General features: G+C 44.5%; 2 protein-coding genes and 1 pseudogene across 3 annotated transcripts in view; 1 reads left to right on the top strand and 2 right to left on the bottom strand.

Annotated features, from left to right (window-relative positions):
* The first annotated feature begins 5,877 nt into the window (after positions 1 to 5,877).
* The window catches only part of ZBTB8A (zinc finger and BTB domain containing 8A), a 69,344-nt gene continuing 54,846 nt past the window's right edge, over positions 5,878 to 20,375 (top strand). The window contains exons 1-2 of one of the 2 annotated variants that reach the window (XM_072750367.1): positions 5,878 to 6,223; positions 19,581 to 19,683. The gene's annotated coding sequence lies outside the window, so the exon portion shown is untranslated. The remainder of the gene's footprint in view (positions 6,224 to 19,580; positions 19,684 to 20,375) is intronic. The other variant, XM_072750368.1, reaches the window with a different exon arrangement.
* LOC112931799 (probable UDP-sugar transporter protein SLC35A4) lies at positions 15,380 to 16,335 on the bottom strand (annotated as a pseudogene).
* LOC112931800 (SLC35A4 upstream open reading frame protein-like) lies at positions 16,661 to 17,069 on the bottom strand. Its single transcript, XM_072750383.1, has one exon. The coding sequence runs from the start codon at positions 17,067 to 17,069 to the stop codon at positions 16,761 to 16,763; it is 309 nt and encodes a 102-aa protein (XP_072606484.1). The 3' UTR covers positions 16,661 to 16,760.

Below are 20,375 nucleotides of genomic sequence, written 5' to 3'. Positions count from 1 at the left end.
AAGTTCTGACCAATGGGATGTAAATAAAAGTGTGATATGGTAGATTCCAGGAATCTTCCATAAGAGACAGCAAGAACATGTCTTTTACCCATTCTTCCCCCTTTCTCTATCTTTCTGCTTTGAATGTAGAGTTGATGGTCCATTTTATTTTATTTTATTTTTTAAAGATTGTATTTATTTATTCATGAGAGACACACAGAGAGAGAGAGAGAGAGGCAGAGACACAGGCAAAGGGAGAAGCAGGCTCCATGCAGGGAGCCTGATGCGGGACTCAATCCTAGGTCTCCAGGATCACACCCTGAGCGGAAGGCAGATGCTCAACCGCTGAGCCACCTAAGCATCCCTGGTGGTCCATTTTAGAACAGGAGCATGAGGGCCACATGCTAGGTATGGTGGAACAGGAAGTTGACAACAGGCCTGGTTCCTTGAGGACTTTATAGAATGGAGCTCCTATACTAGCCTTGAATCATCTACCTCCAGGTTTTTCATGTGAGAGAAAAATAAACTGATATCTTGTTGAAGCCACTGTTATTTTAGATTTTGTGTTACTCTCAGCCATATCTTTTTTTTTTTTTTAATTTTTTTTTTTAATTTTTATTTATTTATGATAGTCACAGAGAGAGAGAGAGGCAGAGACACAGGCGGAGGGAGAAGCAGGCTCCATGCACCGGGAGCCTGATGTGGGATTCGATCCCAGGTCTCCAGGATCGCGCCCTGGGCCAAAGGCAGGCGCCAAACCGCTGCGCCACCCAGGGATCCCCACTCTCAGCCATATCTAATTCAACGACTCAGTGACCAGTAAACCATAATCTCAATTCAGAAAATATACACCTTTCCTTTCTGACCATTAATCTCTGGTTCATATTTTGGGATTAGTTTAAAACTCCATATCATTCAGTCTCTGATCATGCTAATCCACATCTTACGCTAACTCCCAAGGGTGTAGTTCCTTAATTACAGCTCCTTGAAGATAATTCCTTTTGATCTGAAGTCCCATGAACTAAAGAGACAAGTTATCTGCTTCACACAAACCTAACAGGCAATGGTGGTACATCTAGGATAATCTCTATCGATGTCCCTATTCAAAATGGATGGAGATGCTGGCACAAATGAATCACTGATCCATAGCAATTCTGAAATCTACCCGGACAAATGTTGGAAATTCCTTGATTAGGACTCAAGGCCTAGGGATAATCATCTATGGCTCTTAGTTCTACCTTCTAGGCTTTTGGTTCTATCCTCTGGGCTCTTGGTACCCTCTGAGTCATCCTTCCTTTTGCATAGAAAAAATCCAAATTTACAACTGTATATGTTTCACAGATTGCATTTTACCAGTAGAATTCTGGGTGTCAGAAGATATCTATTCACTTTGTATTGCCTCTGATTCTTTCAGTCCAACTGGGCAGTGTTCCTCTGAACATTTCTTAAAATCAGGAGGCTCTTGTGAATCTTGAGGTTCACTCCATTAGACAAAAGGTATCCTCACAAAGTTCTTCAAGATAAACCCTTCTATATAGCCTTGAACTTCTGTTGAGGAACAACGAACGCCCTTAAGCTTCTCAGAATTCTACTGTTCGAATGAGGATTCATGAGTCATATCCTTAAATCTTTAGAGACTTTTTACTTAAATGAACAGTATTCTGAGGTTAACACTTTCAATCTTCCTTAGATCTTGACAAAGGATGTTACAGCCACTCCCTTCACTTCATCTTTGGACTGTGTTTTCCTGGCATTGCCCTGGATTTATTTCATCTTTGTTCAGAAGCCATTTCTTAACTTTAGCATCATTTGCCACTTGGAGAAGCTGGAAATTTCCAAAACCAGAAAGTTATGGCTTCCTTTTGTCTAATAGTCCTTCCTTTACTTTCTCTCTCTCCTTTTATATTTTACTACAAGTGGCAAGAAGAGACCAGGCAGCCTCTTCAGTATTCTTCATGCAAATCTCCTTAAGGTAGATCACTGGATTCATTAGGTGTATTTTCCACTTTTCATCTTGCCCAGGCAATAGTGTTGCTAAATTTGTGCCAGCACATTAACAAGACCCCTTCCTTCAGTGTCCAATGAGATTTCTAGGACTTTTATTTAGGCACCTACTTGCAGCTTCCTCAGAGGCCATCAGGACTCTATTAGCTTTCCAAAAGGCTCAAGTTTCACTAACGCTCACCTCAAAGTTCTTCCACCCTTCCATTGCCACAGTAGATATTTTTAGGTTTTTGTTATGTTAGCACTTTTAGGTACCACAACTTGTGTAAGTTATCTATAGCTGCATAACAAATTGCCCCCACAACTTAATGGCCTAAAAGAACAAATATTAAATACTTCACAAGATTTCTGAGGGTCAGAAAGCTGGAAGCAGCTTAGTGGGTCAGTTATGGCTCTGGGTCTCTTATGAGGTTTCCACTCAAGCTGTTGGCTGGGACTGCAGTCAGCTGAAGGCTTCTCTGGGGCTTGAGGATCCACTCCAAGGTGGCACACTCTCATGGCTATTGGCAGAAAGCCTCAGGTCATCTCCATGTGGCCACCTGAGGATACTGTCTTGTCCCAGAACAGGAGATCCAAGACAGGGAAAGAACAAACAGGAAGATGCTTTGCCTTTTATCACCAATGCTCTGAAATCACACACTATCATTTCTACTTTATTCCATTCTTTTTTTTTTTAGAATACTTTATTTATTTATTCATGAGAGACACAGAGAGAAAGAAAGAGAGAGAGAGAGAGAGGCAGAGACATAGGTAGAGGGAGAAGCAGGCTCCATGCAGGGAGCCCGATGTGAGACTCGATCCTGGGACTCCAGGATCATGCCTTGAGTCAAAGGTAGATGCTCAACAGCTGAGCCACCCAGGTGTCCCTGCTCATTTCCATTCTTCAGAAGCAGGTCACTAAGTCCAGCTCACCCTCACACAGGGGGAATTAGGATTGACCTCTTGAAGGAAGCAGAGTCAAAGAATATGTAGGCATGTGAAAACCATCACACCCATCCATGTTCTTCTCCTTACCCTCTACTCCAATGGGATAGTGGAGTTTTCACTTTTCCCATGTAGGCACTGTTTCTATTTGAGATTTTGATCTTTTTCTCCCTTAATTGCAGAGATTCAGCCATTGTCAATTATTCTTCCTGTATATTTAATCTTTCTCTCTTGTCTTCATGCTTTCCATCAGCATTTAAATGTGTTAAAGTTTTTACCCACATCCCTTTCTAGCTAATTTTAAGACATGTCCTCAAAATCTCTGACATTCTTCCCATTAAGAGATAGCTATGTCCCCTTCTGCTTGAATCTTGGTAGGCTGTGACTACTCTTCCCAAAGGGATATGGCAAGTGAGGCACCGTGACTTCTGTTGATAGGTATAGAAGATCACACACCTCCTTCTTAGTTCTCTTGGATACTCCCTCTTGGTACACTGTCTTGTGAGGACACTCCCTCTCAAAACCCAGCAACCATGCTTCAAGAAACCCAAGCCATATGGAGAGGCTACACGTAGGTGCTCCAGGTAACAGTCACAGCTGAGCGAGTTTTCAGGTGATCCCAGTCTTGGTGTCAGACCTGTGAGAGAAGAAACCTCCAGATGATTCCAATTCCCAGGAATTCAAGTCACTCCTAGCCATCTGGGTCTTCCCCACTGAGACTCCAGACATTATGAAACAGAGACAAGCCATCTCTGCTGTGACTTGTCCAGTTCTTGATCCATGGAATCCCTGAGCATAATAATATAGCTTTGTTTTATGCCATTAATTTTGGGTTGAAACTGGAACATCCCGTCTACACTCAAATCTTTCTAAAGAGTTGTTTCTTCTCATTATCTCTGTTTCTTTATCCACCACTTATTCCTCTAATCTGAATTTTGCTCCTTTCTTTCAAGTTTAAGTCTTCTCTGGGGTCTGTGATCTCTGAGTCGTTAAATCTAATAAGATACTTTCTCTTAAGAGAAGTATTTACCACTATTGTCCAGTTCTTCATTTTGGAGTTACTCTTCTCCTAGTTTTTATGACACCATCCTAGGTGTCATCCCAGGCCACTTCCTTGCTCTCTAGTCGCTTCTCTATGTCATTTGCAATTTCACCTTCCTCTAACTAGCCACTGGGTGATAAAGTGGCTGCAGTTCCATTCCAAGCCTTCTCCTCTTCTCACTTTGCATTCCCTCTGTATCTATACCCATGGTTCTAATTCCCATCTATATGACATCAGTGACAACATTTTATCTCTAATAATTCTATTAAGTTCTACGTCATATGTCCAGATGCCTTCTTAACATTTTGTACTGGTCAGTACAGAGACCAACTCTGTACTAGTTGCACAGAGACTGGCCTTGGTTGATTTAAGCAGGAATGAATGTATTAAAAGTTCACAGAATTCCAGGAAGAGCAGGGCACAGGGATTGAAGCCTATGCTAAGCAGGCAGAGGCAAGAGCCAAGTCATAGTACAGAGCTGGTCTAGTGATGATACCAACACTGTCTTCAGTGAACAGAGACGTGGCAGCTGTGATCTCTAATAGGACTAGCCCTGGATAGTGGATGCTGCCACTAGCAGCCCTGCCACGATGACACCTGGAGACGTTATCTTGCTATAGCTGTCACTGCTGCAAGAAACATTTCTTTGATGTTCCTGTTTCTTGGTGTCATAGCTTCCCTCTTCAAAGTCCCTAGTGTACGCATCTGACTATCAAAGTGTAGAAGATGGACACTGTCCTAGCTGTGGGGATTCTCGAAAAGCAAGTCACTGGCATTTCCAGGTCCTATTGCAGGAAACAGATTCTACCTCCCACTAATTAATCATAACATAAGGGATTCTCCAAATATATAAATGAGTTTCAGAAGCCAGGACGGGGAAAGTGAGGGGGAAAAAAAAAAACCCGATTACTTCCTCCATGCAACAAAGTGTTTATCACCCATCTGATGTGCTCTCTAGGGGAACAAGTTTGTAGAACTCTTTTGCATGTTTTAATTAAGGCTGAAATAAAACCTTGTGCTATAACAATGCCCAGATCTTTCTGGGAGAATTCTCATAGGGGATGCTTGCAGAGTAGCTTGAGCACATCCGACCCTCCTGATACTTAGTGGTTTTCAAACATGTTTTCCATTTACCTGTTCAGAATGTGAGGAAATGCAGCTAAATAGCAAAATACCTCTATAGGAGTAAGGAAGTGACATTAAGAGATCATTGTGAATACTTTGCCTCCCTCTCATAGAGCATGCGATCCTCAAAATGCATACCTAATTAATGATGGAACCAAAGCAATAAACTTTGTCCCATTTGACTGAGTGTGACATAGAAGAGGCAGCCATACAAAAATGAAAGGTTTTGGCTTTTTTTTTTTTTTTTTCCAGTTTTATGACACACAGTGCTTTTCAGGACCTGATTCAGCAAAAGACACTGGAAACTAATTTCTAGAATTCAAGTTTCTGTAGCTGCCGTGAAAATTCACTGATTTAAGATTTTAGCAAACATATAACCTGTTTGCACTTATGGTCATAAATATGCCAAAAGAAAGTCGGCATACAATGAATTTTTGTATTCGAAAACACAAAACCTGCTCTTTTTACTAGTTTTATATTTTCTCTCGACTTAAGCAAGAATTATTTTCCCTTATCTCAGATTTTCTGGGTTTTCCTCTTCAAATAAAACGCTTGTGACCTGTAGAGGTTTTAGAAAAGGTTATCCACAACCAAAATAAGTGCTTCAATCGAGGGAAAAATTGTGTGGAAATCGCTTACATTTGACGTTGCTAAACTTAAGTACAATAATGTCACATGTATTTATACAGTAATTGTGGGCACGCCTAAGTCCCTCCCTCTTTCCTAAACCAAATTCCCCAGATCCTAGAAATCCAGCCCTTCTGCCCTCCGGAGGCGCCTTTCCCAACGTAAAGTACAATTTTAAATTTAAGCTCCTGTCTAAATAATGATTCCGTAGTCAACTGCCAGGGAACCCGGGCACCCCGGAGCCTCTGGAGGGTGCAGCGGGGTGTAGGCGAGGGCAGGGGGAGTGGGCGAAGCTGCTGGTTGGTGCCTGAAATCTGTGCGTTGCCCCTTTAATTGTGTCCCCAGCCCTCGGGCGTTTCTATCCAACGCCCACGTCAGCAAATACCTTTTGTTTCTCTCACGTTGGGGCTACTTGTTTTAGGGCGCAAAGGAGCGGCTTCGAAAGTGGGTATTTCCCCTGCGGAGGGCCAGGAATCCTCCCCGAGCCCGCGCGCGCGACCCGCCGGTGCGCCGCGGCCCGCGGTAAGTGGCTGCGCGCGGCGCGGGCGGAGGGCGGGCGGGGCGTCGGGGCTGTCGGGACGGGCCGCGAGCCTCGCTGCGGGCGGAGGGCGGCGGCGGGATGCGGCCCGGGCGCGGCGCCCCCAGACGTCCCCGGGCCGGGCAGGCGGCGGGACGCGCAGAGGCGGCCGGGCGCCATTTGCAGCCCCGGGCGCAGAGGCGGCGGCAGAGGCGGCGGCGGCGCGCCGGCTCCGAGGGGCTGGGCACGGCCACAAAGGCGGGCGCGAGCGGCGGGCGGCGGGGGCCCGCGGGGCCGGGCGGGCGGCGCCGGGGCGCACCGGCTCGGGAGCCCGCGGCCGCCCCTCCCCGCGGCCAGCGCCTCCTGCGCGCCCGGGAGGGGCTGCGGGACAATGGCCGCGCCGTCGCCGCCCGCGCCCGCCTCGCCCGGCCCGGCCCGAGCCCGGCGCGGGGAAAGGCGGGAAGGCGCGCGGAGCCTCCTGGCGGCGGCGGCGGGAAGGCGGGAAGGCGGCGCGGGGCCGGCGCCCGGCGTGTGTGGAGCCGTCGGGCGCCGCGGACTCGCGGAGGGTCGGCGGCCGGCGGGCCCGGGCTGCCGGCGAGTGACGGGCGGCCCGCCCAATGGGGCGGCGGGGGGCGGCGGGGGCCGGGCGGCCCGGGGGCCCGGGGCTGCTCCCCGGCGCCCCGGCGCTTCCTCGGGAGGGCGGCTCCTTGGGCAGTGGTCCGAGTTGCTCCTCCATCCTCCATCCTTTGGTTTCATATCGTGATGCAACAGATCCCGACTCGGAGCCGAAGGCTGACTTGCTACACCTAACACATAATGAGCCATAATTTTTTGGTTTATGACGGAACCGCACAAACGCACCTTCTACCCGTGTAGACTGGCTCTTTTGTAAGTTAGTTAGCGGTTTGGCTCCTTCCCCTTCCAATGCGCTTATTTAGCATTGATTGTGCCAATAGCCAGACTCCACATCTTTCCAAGACGTGTTAGCTTTTCTTTCTCTTTTCTTCCTTCCTTCCTTCTTTCCTTTCTTGATCTCATTTTTCTCTTTTCTTTATTTTTTCTTGTCTTTCCTTTTTCTCTCTCTTAAAAAAAATTGAGATATAATTGATATATAACATTGTGTTAGTTTTCGTTTAAGGGATCTTTGGAAGATTCCCACTTAGTAGGCTTTAAGCTACACATGTCCGTATTCTGTTCTCAATACACGTTTCTGTTTGCGGAACTTTGTTTAGTAAATAGAGGGTCTTCACTTGTATGAATTATCTCACCTAATTTCACATAAAACAGTCAGGTCGATGGGTTGTTCGACTTTCTAGATGAGGAATTGCATTAAGTGCAGAATGTAACCCGTAAACCAGAAGGTGAGCCATGGCAGGCTCCCAAAGCCCTTCCCTCCTGTTCTTGTTCTTCATTTCCTCCTAAAGTCACCTCCAGAGTCTTCTGGAAAGCAGGTCGGTCACTTTACTTTCCTGGTCTAAAATTCTTCATTGAGGGGGATCCCTGGATGGCTCAGCGGTTTAACGCCTGCCTTTGGCCCAGGGTGTGATCCTGGAGACCCGGGATCGAGTCCCACATCCGGCTCCCTGCATGGAGCCTGCTTCTCCCTCTGCCTGTGTCTCTGCCCCTCTCTCTGTGTCTCTCATGAATAAATAAATAAAATCTTTAAAAAAAATAAAAATAAATAAAAATCTTCATTGATCTTTAGTCAGAAAATGTCCAAAATGCACAATGGGAGAATGAAGGCTCAAATTTCCTCTATAGTCCTACCTTCCACAAGCCTCAAGTATGGGTGGGTTTGTGGGGACCCCTGGAGCACGAGCTCTTCACTGATAAGGGATATCTTCACTGATCAGATATCTTTATTCCTGGGAACCTCCCTGGCCACACCAGTGATAAATGGGAAGTGATAATCTAACCTGCACCCCTTGGCCAAATGGGCACACAGGGATTAGGCTACAAGAGGTCAGCAGAAGGCATCCTGAGTACCTGGGCTCCTTCCAGATCATGTAGATTTCTAGAATTTCATTTTTTAAAAAAAATTTTTATTTACTTATGATAGTCACACAGAGAGAGAGAGAGACAGAGACATGAGCAGAGGGAGAAGCAGGCTCCATGCACTGGGAGCCCGACGCGGGATTCGATCCTGGGTCTCCAGGATCGCGCCCTGGGCCAAAGGCAGGCGCCAAACCGCTGCACCACCCAGGGATCCCGATTTCTAGAATTTCAAATACTTGATTCATCTTCTATAATTTAATTCTTATTTTATATTGAAAACTGGGTTTCTGTTTAATAGGCTTAACCCTTTCAGTGACATAATTACATGTTTATAATATTTAAAGGATTTGCTGTAAGGTCCTTTGAGTGAAGTTTTTGTCACTTCTTTGCTCAGAAATGGTCAGTGCCTCTCCGTGTTCATTGGTTCCATCTTGCTCATATTAAAAGCGAAGGCCTTAGAAAAGCTGATCCTGTGATGTCCTATCTACCACACAGTCTGCCCCTCCTTTCTGACTCTGTTTCTCATTGTTCTCTCAGTCCTCCTAGACTGCTGCACCTTAAAGCCTTTGCCATTCCATCTTCCTGGAACATTCTTCCCCTTGATACCACATGACTATCTCACCTCCTTTGGACTTGACTTAAATGCCAACTTCTCAGTGAGGGTTGTCCTAGCTATGGTTTTGACTCTCTTAAATGTTTTAATACTTAATTCTAAATATTTCCAGGGTTAAAAGATGTTCATCCACCGAAGAATACAATTACCATGCTAATAGCTCAAGTTCTTTATGACTCAGGAATTTTTGCTAAGGAGGCTAATGAGATTGTTTTGGTGACCCTGATGGGATACACTAAATTCTAGTTTAATGACTATATATCTTAAAAGGGATGGTATTGCAACCCACAGCCTTTTTTATTTTTATTTTTATTTTTAAGAGAGGATGGGGAGGGGCTGAGGGAGAGAGAAAAAGAATCCCAAGCAGGCTCCACGCCCAGCAGAGAGCCCTACCCTGGGCTTGATCTCATAACCCTGAGATCACATGGCCTGAGGTGAAATCAAGAGTTGGGCACATCAGCAACTGAGCCACCAGGCACTCCAACTTAAACCTTTTCTAATGACTTGAGTACTGGTATGAATGCAAGTTATGTTAATGTACTGTGGATGTAAATATTACCACATTGTAACCGACCTAACTTCTAGGACGATTCTATTTTTTGGTGTAGTTCCGATTTGTGCTCCTTCCTACATCTCTACTGCCTTAGTTCAGTTCCTCACTGCGTCTTGCTTTGACAATTACATCAAGCTTTAAATTGGTCTCTGGCCCTGTCTTTCCCACTGTTTCTCTTCCTCCATGCTGTCTCAAGTTTTCCTCTGGATACATGAATTGGATCATTGTAATGATGATAGATACCTAATACTTAATTGAGCCCTAGCTGCATGCCAGGCATTGTGTACACGCTATGGTTAGAAGAATGCAAGACTTAGGTTTTGGGTCAGCCAGCCAGAATTCATCTCTGTTCACTTGATCCTGTGCAATTTTGGAAATTTTGTTTTTAAGATTTTATTTATTTATTCATGAATGAGAGAGAGAGAGGTAGAGACATAGGCAGAGGGAGCGGCAGGCTTCATGCAAGGGAGTCCGATGCGGGACTTGATCCCGGGATTCCAGGATCATGCTCTGAGCCGAAGGCAGACACTCAGCTGCTGAGCCACCCAGGTGTCCCTAATCTTGGAAATTTTTGAAAAATTTCTCTATGCCTCAGTTTCTTTATATGATGTGGATCACAGCAGCTCCTCCCTCCTTGATGAAGCTGTTGGGAGGACAGCAATGAGTGTACAATGTTTACCACAGTGCCAAGTGAACATTTAAGTAGTAGCTATTTTCATGGAGATGTAACTCACATGTCATAAAATTCACCCTTTTAGAGTGTAAATTCAGGGGGCACCTGAGTAGCTCAGTTGGTTATATTTCTGACTCTTGGTTTCAGCTCAGGTCATGATCTCAGGGACGTGGGTTTGAGCCCTGCTTGGGGCTCTGCACTCAGCGGGGAATCTACTTGGGATTCTCTCCTCCCTCTCCTCTATCCCAGCTCCCCTCCCTCCACCCCTGCACAGGCACACACACTTGCTCTCTCTCTCTCTCTCTCAAATAAATTGATAAATAAAAATTTAAAAAACAAAGTGTACAATTCAGTGTTTTTTAGTGTATTCATAGAGCTGCACAACCATTACCGCCCTCTGATTCCAGAACATTTTCACCATAGTATAAAGAAACCTCTTACCCATTAGTAGTCACTCCCCATTCCAAATCTCCCTACACCCATGACAACCATTAACCTACTCTGTCTCTGTCATCTGCCCATGGTGGACATTTCATCTAAATACAGTCATAAAATCTATGGTCTTTGGTGCCTCGCGGCTTTCACTTAGTGCAACATTTCAAAGTTCACATGCTTTAGCATGTGCCAGTAATTCATGCCTTTTTAAGGTTGAATAACAGGGGATCCCTGGGTGGCTCAGCGGTTTAGCGCCTGCCTTCGGCCCAGGGCATGATCCTGGAAACCCGGGATTGAGTCCCACATCAGACTCCCTGCATGGAGCCTGCTTCTCTCTCTGCCTGTGTTTCTGCCTCTCTCTCTCTCTCTCTCTCTCTGTGTGTGTGTGTGTCTTTCATGAGTACATAAATACAATCTTAAAAAAAAATAAGGTTAAATAACAGTCCATCGTATGGATGTTCCATTTTCCCCGTTGGTGGACATTTGGGTTGTTTCCATCCTTTAGCTATTATGAGTAATGCTGCTACGAACATTTGTATACAGATTTCTGTGGGGAAATATTTCATTTGCTTTCATTTCTCTTGGATATATACCTAGGCATGGAATTGCAGGGTCACTGGTAATTCTATGTTTAATCATTTGAGGAACTGCCAGATTGTTTTCCAAAATGGCTGCATCATTTCACATTTCTCACCAGCACTGTATGAAGGTTCTGATTTGTTCAGATCCAACTCTTCTTATTTGTGTGTGTGTATGTTTGTCGTAGTGATCCTACTGGATGTGAAGTGGTATCTTACTGTGATTTTGATTGGCATTTCCCTAATGACCAATGATGTTAAACACATCTTTATGTGCTTATTGCTATTTATCTTAATTTATTTCTTAATTGCTATTCTCTTATTTAATCTTTTTAACAGACTTCCTTAGAGCCTCTTACCAGTCAATATCCTCATTTTACAAGGAAGAAACTGATGCGGAGAGTTAAGTAACTTGACTAAGTCACGCAGTCACTGGTAGATCTATAATAGTATCACTCTTAAAATCCTTAAAAGTGGGCAGCCCAGGTGGCTCAGTGGTTTAGGTCCGCCTTTAGCCCAGGGCCTGATCCTGGAGACCCAGGATCGAGTCCCACGTCGGGCTCCCTGCACGGAGCCCACTGCTCCCTCTGCCTATCTCTGCCTCTCTCTCTCTCTCTCTCTGTATGTGTGTGTGTCTTATGAATAAATAAATAAAATCTTAAAAAAAAAAAAAAAAGAAATCCTTAAAAGTGCCCCAAACCTGCAAAAGTGGAGGGACTTCAGGGTCTGGTGCCTACATACTTTTTTTCTTTTTCTCTTCTCATAACCTTCCATAGACCTCATGTCTCTAGCCACAGCAAACTCTATCATCCCTGAAGAAGTCATGCTGCTTGAGACCCACCTGTGCCTTTGCTCTTGGTGCTGTATCTGGAATGCCTTTTGTCCTCTTTTTTTTTTTTTTTTTTTAAGATTTTATTTATTTATTCATGAGAGACACAGAGGGAGAGAGGCAGAGACACAGGCAGAGGGAGAAGCAGGCTCCATGCAAGGAGCCTGACATGGGACTGGATCCCAGGTCTCCAGGATCACGCCCTAGGCTGAAGGCGGTGCTAAACCGCTGGGCCATCGGGGGATGCCCTTTTGTCCTCTTTTTTCCTGAATGAACTTTTTACTCATGCTATAAGACCCACTCAATTGTTACTGCCTTTGGAAAGTTCTGGACACTTCTAGACACAGTCATTTGCTTCCTTGGTTTCAGAGTTCTCTTATGCTAGGAGTATTTTCTTCATTGTAGTGTAACTTTCTTTAAAAGCTTCTCTCTTCCTCTCTGTCTCTCTTTCTCTGACTCTTTCTCTTTCCTTACAGACACTGAGGTGTTCAGAGCACTGACCTTTCCCAGAGCCACACAGAGCCTGGCACAAAGTTGGTGCTCAATAATTATGTATCGAATGAATATTTTTTACCTTTTGGTTTGAGTATCTGCCCTTCTCACAAAAATAGAATAAAAGATTGTTGCTGTAAAAAGATAGGCAAAGAAAGCATGTATAGCTATATGGAGTTCAGAACAGTGGAAAAGCAATTATTGAATCAGAGGTTGAAGTTGCTCTCTTTCCATTGTTTTTCTAACCCTTCAGACAGCCTCTATTGCTATTGAGTCCTTGGCTTTCAGCAGCATTGGAGCTATCGAGGGTATGATAAGTAACTTTGTTTTTTGTTTTCAAGATTTTATTTATTTATTCATGAGAAACACAGAGAGAGAGGGGGGAGGCAGAGACACAGGCAGAGGGAGAAGCAGGCTCCATGCAGGGAACCCGATGTGGGACCCGATCCCGGGACTCCAGGATCATGCCCTGGGCTGAGGGCAGGTGCCAAACCTCTGAGCCACCCAGGGATCCTGACAAGGATTCTCTTTGGTTGTATCCTCTTTGGTTCCCTTTCTCACTTGCTTCCATTGGATAAGGTGCAATATAAGGTCCTTATGGTTTCAGAATATTTGGGGGAAGCTTTATTTCAAAATCTACAATGTATTTGCCATCATCAGAAGATACCACCAAACCAAACAAGGCCATAACTTTCTCTAAGACTTTCTTAATATGTGCACTAGAATAATATTCTAAGCCTAGACACTAACATTTTAACTTTCAGATTGCAAATCTTATGGAGAGTACAGATCTTATTCTCATAAAATGTCCTCTTTGATAACATCTTAAAAATATTTATTTATTTATTTATTTATTTTTTAAAGAGATTTATTTTTTTATTTGGGAGAGAGCACAAGTGAGAGGGGCAGAGGAAGAGGGAGAGAGAGAGAGAGAGAGAATCTCAAGCAGATCCTCTGCTGAACGTAGAGCCCAACATTGGGCTCTATCTCAGGATCCTGAGATCATGACATGAGCGGAAACTAAGAGTTTGGACACTTAACCGACTGAGCCACCCAGGTGTCTCAGTGATAACACTAAAAAAATCTGAGTAACAAAAAACAGCCATCTGTTAAGGGATGGATGGGTAAAGAAGATATGAGGGAGATGTATATAGTGGAATAATATTCAGCCATGAGAAAGAAAGAAATCCTTTGATTTGCAACAACATGGACAGACCCTGAGGGCGTTATGCTAAGTAAAGTAAGCCAGTGAGAGAAAGACAGATACTACCTGTTATCACTTATATGTGGAATTTCAAAAACAAAGTGAAATTCATAGAAACTGACTAGAAAAGTTGTGAAGGGCTGGAGGGTGGAGGAAATAGAGGTTGGTAAAAGTGCACTAACTTTCAGCTGTAAGGTGAATAAGGTCTGAAGATCTAATGTATAACATGGTAACTATAGTTGATATCACTGTACTGTGTAATTGAAATTTGCTAAGAGAGTAGAACTTAAATGTTCTCACAGAAACAAAACAACCAACAAAAAAAACACACCAAAACCCAAACCAACAATAAATATGTGAGTGAGGTGACGGATGTGTTAATTAACTAGATGGAGGGACCCCTTTCACAGTGTATACGTGTATCAGATCATCACGATGTACACTTTAAGTATCTTACAGTTTTGTTAGTTATAGCTTAATGAAGCTGAAAAAAAAAAAAATCCGAATAGCAAACACCCTGGTTCCTAGAGCATAATTAACGGAGTAGCATTTGAAATGGGAATATGGCAATATCGGTTTCTAAAGGGTAACTCTTTCTTAGGGTGAGGTCTATAATAGCTAGTTAGAGTAACCTTAACTAGTTGGCCAGCTGGAATGGAGCTTTGCTATCTTCATGTATACTGTGGTTTTGAAAAGATCACTCTCTCTGATCTGAGCATACAAATATGATGGGCCCAGTCAGATTTTCTTCTGCATCCACTTTTGTATAAGTTAGCATTTTACTGGCTACAAGAAAATGTGTGATAGTAAAATTATAAAATGTTTACATTTTCTACTCAAAGACTTTTTTTTTTCAATTGCAGGAACAACCTGCACCCCAGAATACTTTGTTAAGACCTTATTGCTTACATAGAGACACTGATTGAATTATATCAAATTGCCCTGTGCCTGGTTCCAGGTTACTCTGTGTAGAGCTTCCCTAAGCTGTTGAGAGCTAGGACACTGCTAGGCAGGGGCAGGGCCCAGAGTGAGAAGAATGGTACCTCCTAGGAGTTGTAGAGGGGGCAGTGGGCTTTGAGAGGGCCCTTGGGGTGAGCAGAGAGATCAGGAGTATAACCTTAAGTCAGGGCCCAGGGGCAACATTCCCTGAGATGAGTCAAGCTCCAGCCCTCTTTGGAGTTTCCAGAACAAAGCTGGGTGGATATGGAGAACAGCACTGTGGAGGGAGCAGGGGGCATTGTCTCCGGGTGCTGCTGGAGCCAGGGGAGCTTGGAAGAGAGGCCTGGGTAGCAATAGGGTTTTTTTTTTTTTTTTTTTTGCATTATGGTGCGGGGGTGAATGTCTCTAATGGGAGATTCATGTACCAAAACTGGGGTGGAATAGCTGTCACCAGGCCTGGGGGCAATGGGTCTGCTGGGGTGACCACAGGAGGCAAGGAGCCAACTGTTGCCCACACCCCACTTGAAACAACTGCATTCATGCAGGATGAGGCAGGGAGTTTCCTCCAATGGGGATGGGGTCATTTTTAGGCTGAGGTATGGGTGCTCCCCCAATTCCTTAGTGTGAACGAACATTTGGAAGTTAAATTTCTTTAATTAAGCTCAGTCTCCTGGGGTAACCCTTCATTTACCTACTTCCAGAGACTAACTGGCTGCTCTCACTTCCCCACCTTTTGTCACAAGGCACTTGTTACAGGGCTGGCTGCTGAGGAAGGGTTGGAAGGCCTGGGAGGTGGCTCTGATGGTGGCCAACCTTCAGGGTCAGGAGTCCAGGTGGAGGTGGTCAGGGGCTAGCAGTTGCCATAATACAGGTGCACAACCAGACCAATGAGCAGTGTGGCAGCTGTAAGCTACAGCTGCAGCAGGGCTGCTGAGAACATGGCATTGACCACAAGTGAGCAGGACACAACAAACAGGCGTGTGATGCTGCTGCCGTGCTTCATGACAGCTGACATGAGCAGTCCATTTACTGCTTGGCTCAGTACCACAAGCGCTGCCCATCCTGAGAAACCCTCCAGGAGGCCCAGGCCAGGGCCGCCACCTGCATGCAGACCTAGATTTAGGAGCACACCAAAAGTGTAGAGGAAGAGGTTCTGAAGTGCTAGGGGCTGTTGCTTCATGAGCAGTTCTGTGTACACGGACGAGAGGCCTGAGATGAGGCAATACAGGATGAGAAGCAGCAGTCCCAGTGGAGTGATATGCAGGGGCATGGGGCCAGCAGCAACTGCTAATGGGGATCCAGGAAGGGTGTTCCCAGGGTCCCGGAGGCCACCAGTTGCATAACAAGCCCCTGCCACCATCAGCAGCAACAGTGCTAAGCCCTGACGTGCAGAGAGGCGGTGCCGGAGACAGAGGCAGTAGAACAGGACCATGCTTCCAGTCTTGAGATTGCTCAGCACCTGGTAGGTGCTGGGGCCCATATAACGTTGAAGATAGATCACTAGGTTGTTGTAGCTCTGTAGAGTAGGGCTGATAGTGCAAATGGGGCCGCCTGGCGCCATGGTGGGGCCCCCTGGGGCCATGCCTTCCAGCCCACCAAAAGGGAGAAGGCGCACAACAGTAGTTTGGTCAACTCGGTCAGCAGCACAGCCAAGGAGGGCCAGAAGGGCACTTTGCCGTTCACATGGCACAGTGCCAGCAATGGGGTGTGGGCACCATACAAGGCAGTGGATAGGAGTAGCATCAGGGTCCAGCGGGCCTACCTGGGACGGCCCAGCCCTGGCATACCCCCGCCCTCTACACTCATGCCCAAACCAGACCCTGGGTGGCCTGTGTAGCTAGCAAGGGGGCAGTGGGAATTGTATCAAGTTTGGGGAAAATCCATATGGAGCCAGCTCCCTGGAGGGAGGAGCTGTGGCACACTGCTAGAGAGTATACTGAGAATCAGAGTCAGCAGCAAACTCCAGTCAGGGATGGAAAAGAAAGGGGCTGGTGGCTCTAGAAGCCACAGTTTTGGGGTCAGTCCCATGGGGTTAAGGAGGGGCATCCAAACTGCTGGCTGATAAGCTGCCGTTTACTCTCTGTAGGAAGGAAAGCAAGGATGAAGGCTGTGGGCAAGTTGGAGATAGCAAAAGGGTGATAGGTCGGGAAGCCAAATATGGTGTCTGTGGTTGAAAGGCCTCTACCTGCAGGCCAGAGGTGCTCATCCTTTCTCCCCCATGGGATCCAGAGCTAGTCAGGCCCCTTTTGCAGTGACTGAAGATAGTCCCTCACTGTCTTTTTCACATTGGGCACGGCATATGCCTGGGCTGCATAGATGCCAGTGCAGGTACCCACAGCAAAGCCCAATACTGCTGATGCCCTCAGTTTGGCCACCACATAGCCAGCTAAGAAGCCATTGAGGAATGGGGAGGACAAGAGCAAGCCATCCTGCCTCATCCCGCTGCTGACTTCTTCCACACACTGCTGCAGGTGTTCCAGCTGGTTCTTGAGGAATGACAGGTTCTTAAGCTTGGGCAGAGAATCCTTGTCATCCACCATCTTCCCCGGCGAACCTAAAGACGTGTTTTTTTTTTTTTTTTTTAAAGACGTGTTTTAAAGTGGTCTGTGCAATTAATAATAGTGATGATAATTATTATTATTATTACCATAATAATAGCTACATCTATCAGGGGCTTGTAATAAGTCAAGCACTGTTGTCAGAACTCTTTACCTAGACGATTTTCTCATTTACTCTGTCCTGTAGCTCTAGGAGGTATTTCTATTATTCCGTTTTATAGATGGGGAAACTGAGGCTCTAGAAGGTTAATTTCCCATGTTATCTAGTTAGTGTGTGGCACAGCCAGAATTTGCACCTGGATAGTCTGATTCCAGAGCCTGTATGCCCGCACACTGACCAGTTCTGCTGCTCACAGACAGACTACTTACACGTCTGCTTAAATTTTGAGGCAAATGATGTTTAATATGTCATCCGGGACTCGTTACAGGAAGAAGACACCACTCCAGTGTTTTCATTCGTTTACTAAAGGGAATTGAGTGCTTACAGAATCACTGGAAGGGCCAGGAAGAATCATTCCCAGAACCAGACTGCCAAACAGGCCCCCCCAAGGGAGGGAATCAGGAGGCTACCACTGGCACTGTTGCGTTCCACATGACATGGCTAGTTCAAAGGTCAAGAAATTGCTACCCTGAAACTGCCCCTCAACACCCACCAACTGGTGATGGTTGTCTCCACCAAATTTGTCTCTGAATAGCCATGAAGCTCTGGACACTGGAAGGCTGCTGCAGGAAAATCCATTGTTTCCATAAATGTACTTGCCGGCATTAATGCCTAAGCAGCAGAACGATGGTCTCTGCCTCATTTTGGTCTTCCAAATCTCACAGAAGAACATTTGATGGATGGACCCTATTTCACATGGGGAAACTTAACCGTAAAGGAGTCTGGGAAATGTATTCTTTAATTTTCCAAAAGGGAGGTTAATACACAAACTAGCATCTGCTAGGGTAGGAGCGCCTGGCTGGCTCGGTCAGTAGAGCATGCGACTCACTCCTGATCTCAGGGTAGCAAGTTCAAGCCCCATGTTGAGTGTGGAATCTACTTTAAAAATTTTGTTTAAAAAAAATATCTGCTAGGGTAGAACGTGGTGGTTATCCCTAAAAATGACATGTCATCGGTATCTAAAAACTACTTCGGGCACAGACTATGTTCTGAAATCACTTTTCTTAAACAGCCACAGAATTAACTTTTGCTTGCTACTGTACAGACCCAGTACTAGTTAGTGTGCTGTTAAAGTACCATTGTTGAAATAGTGAAGCTAAAGCTATCACAGTAAGTACCCTTTGCTGAGTGCCCTCCTAGCTAAGTGGGGCTAGGTAATGGATGAGCTTTTAGTATAACAAGGAGCTGTTCTCAAAAATTATTTATTTCATTCCCCCAACTACAGTTTTCTGCTCAAAAATCTTTGTATGCCTCCAGCAACAATGTTTTGAATGGTTCAAGTTGCCAGAATTCAGACCTCCTCATGAGTGGGTAGTTGATGCAATTGTTTTACTAGTTTAAATATATTTGAACAGTTCTCCTCTCCCTGGTGCTGTTTTTAGGATACTCATTTAAAAATTATGTCAGTTTGTTTTTTCCTTCTACTGGCCTGTATTATCTAGATTTTCTGTAAGAATATAATACTCTTATAATCAGAAAAAAATACACATTACCTTAAAAAGTGATTCCATTACTTTAGTCCAGAAATTTTTGGCGAGAATTCTGAGCTTAACTGATTGGTTTAAAAAGCATCAAATTCATTTTCCACTGCCTCTGGGCATAAAGCCTCACACTGTCTTTGATTAACAAAACTTCATGGTCAATGAAGAAAATATCAAACAGATTTTTTTTTTTTTTTTGGTAATTAAAAACGGTTGGAAAACTGAAAAATTTTTAACAAGTTGTTACAGCTGATATCACAAATTGTGGTACATTCTGGTACAATCTGGCAAATTGAATAAGTTATAAAAGATCTGGATGACTACAGTAGGGCTTTCTGAACATATGTGGTAGGATTTTTTTTTTTCCCACTTCCCGCAACCATACAGTTTTTAAGAAATGTCGAATTTTTCAAGTTGAGTCTTTAAAGCTCTTCTGTTTGGTTTTCTTGCAAATCGTATTAATGCCACTTGCAGGAAAAGGGTAATATGACATGTCTTGCTGTTGTGGTACCTCATCTACTGGTCTGCCTTTGAACAGCTGACGTCTTAAGAAATTTATTTTATTGTCAAAGTTAAAAAGTATGTCTGCTTGCAATTTGCCATACCCCATCTTAATATCAGAAATCACTTCTCACAGATTTTAATATTAAGATTTCACTAAAAAATAAGCAAATTTATTTTTATTTCTGTTAATTCATCATCTCTGCCAATTATCTATTTTTACCTGCTAAAAAGTGGTACCTGATACAGGCTGCCATGTAGTTTAAGTAAGTATCTAGTAAGTACCTTAGCAGATGCTGCTGTCTCTTATTACAAAAATACATTATAAATAGCTATTTGCTCTCTCTGCAGGATATCCTTCACATACAGAGTGTGTTTGACTTGGAATCTTCCCTTTTTTACTCCACTCAATTGACATAGCAGGGTTTCAAGAGCAGCGTTCATAAATTTTCAGGTATGAGCAATTTTAATTCTTGATATTATACCTAACTTAAATATACAGATAGTAGAAAGTCAAGTTTTGCAATGATAGATTTTTATATATTAGCATATGGATTTATTGCTTGAAAAGTTATTGTATAAAACATTCAACATTCCGATTTTCTTGGCCAGATCTCCCTGTTCACTTATTGCTAAATTTTTAATTCATTGCGTGTCTTGTGTATGTATCTCTTCCATTCGACCTCGTTCAAAGATTCCTATAACATAAGAGCTACAGATGATCTAGACCAGTTCACTCAATTGGCATAGAAGGAAATGAAGCCTAGAAAGGTAAAGTCTGTGGACATAGAGTTAATTGAGTGGTAGAGCTAGTGTCAGATGTTCCAGCTCTTCTGACAGTTGTGCAGAGGTACAGCTCAGCAGTTACATCCTGAAGCTTTGGAATCACACGTCTGGGTTAATACCCTTTTCTGTCCAATAGGGAGAACCGTACCACCTACTGGATAGGTTTATCCTGTGTGAAGATTAAAGAAGACAATATATTTTGCTACTGTTATTATTTTCAGTGGCTCTTGTTATTTCTCATTGGGTTGACCTCACTGCTTCTTGAAACTGCCCACCGTGGATAACGGTCGCCATACACGCTCTCCAGATTCTCCCTGTAAGTCTCTGTAACACTGGCTTCTTTTCCCCATCTTGCTCCAT

The sequence above is a fragment of the Vulpes vulpes genome, chromosome 2 (assembly GCF_048418805.1).
Source record: "Vulpes vulpes isolate BD-2025 chromosome 2, VulVul3, whole genome shotgun sequence".
In the NCBI taxonomy this organism is placed as follows: domain Eukaryota; kingdom Metazoa; phylum Chordata; class Mammalia; order Carnivora; family Canidae; genus Vulpes; species Vulpes vulpes.
Note: the sequence above shows the minus strand (reverse complement) of the source record. Positions and strands in the feature narration are given on the sequence as shown.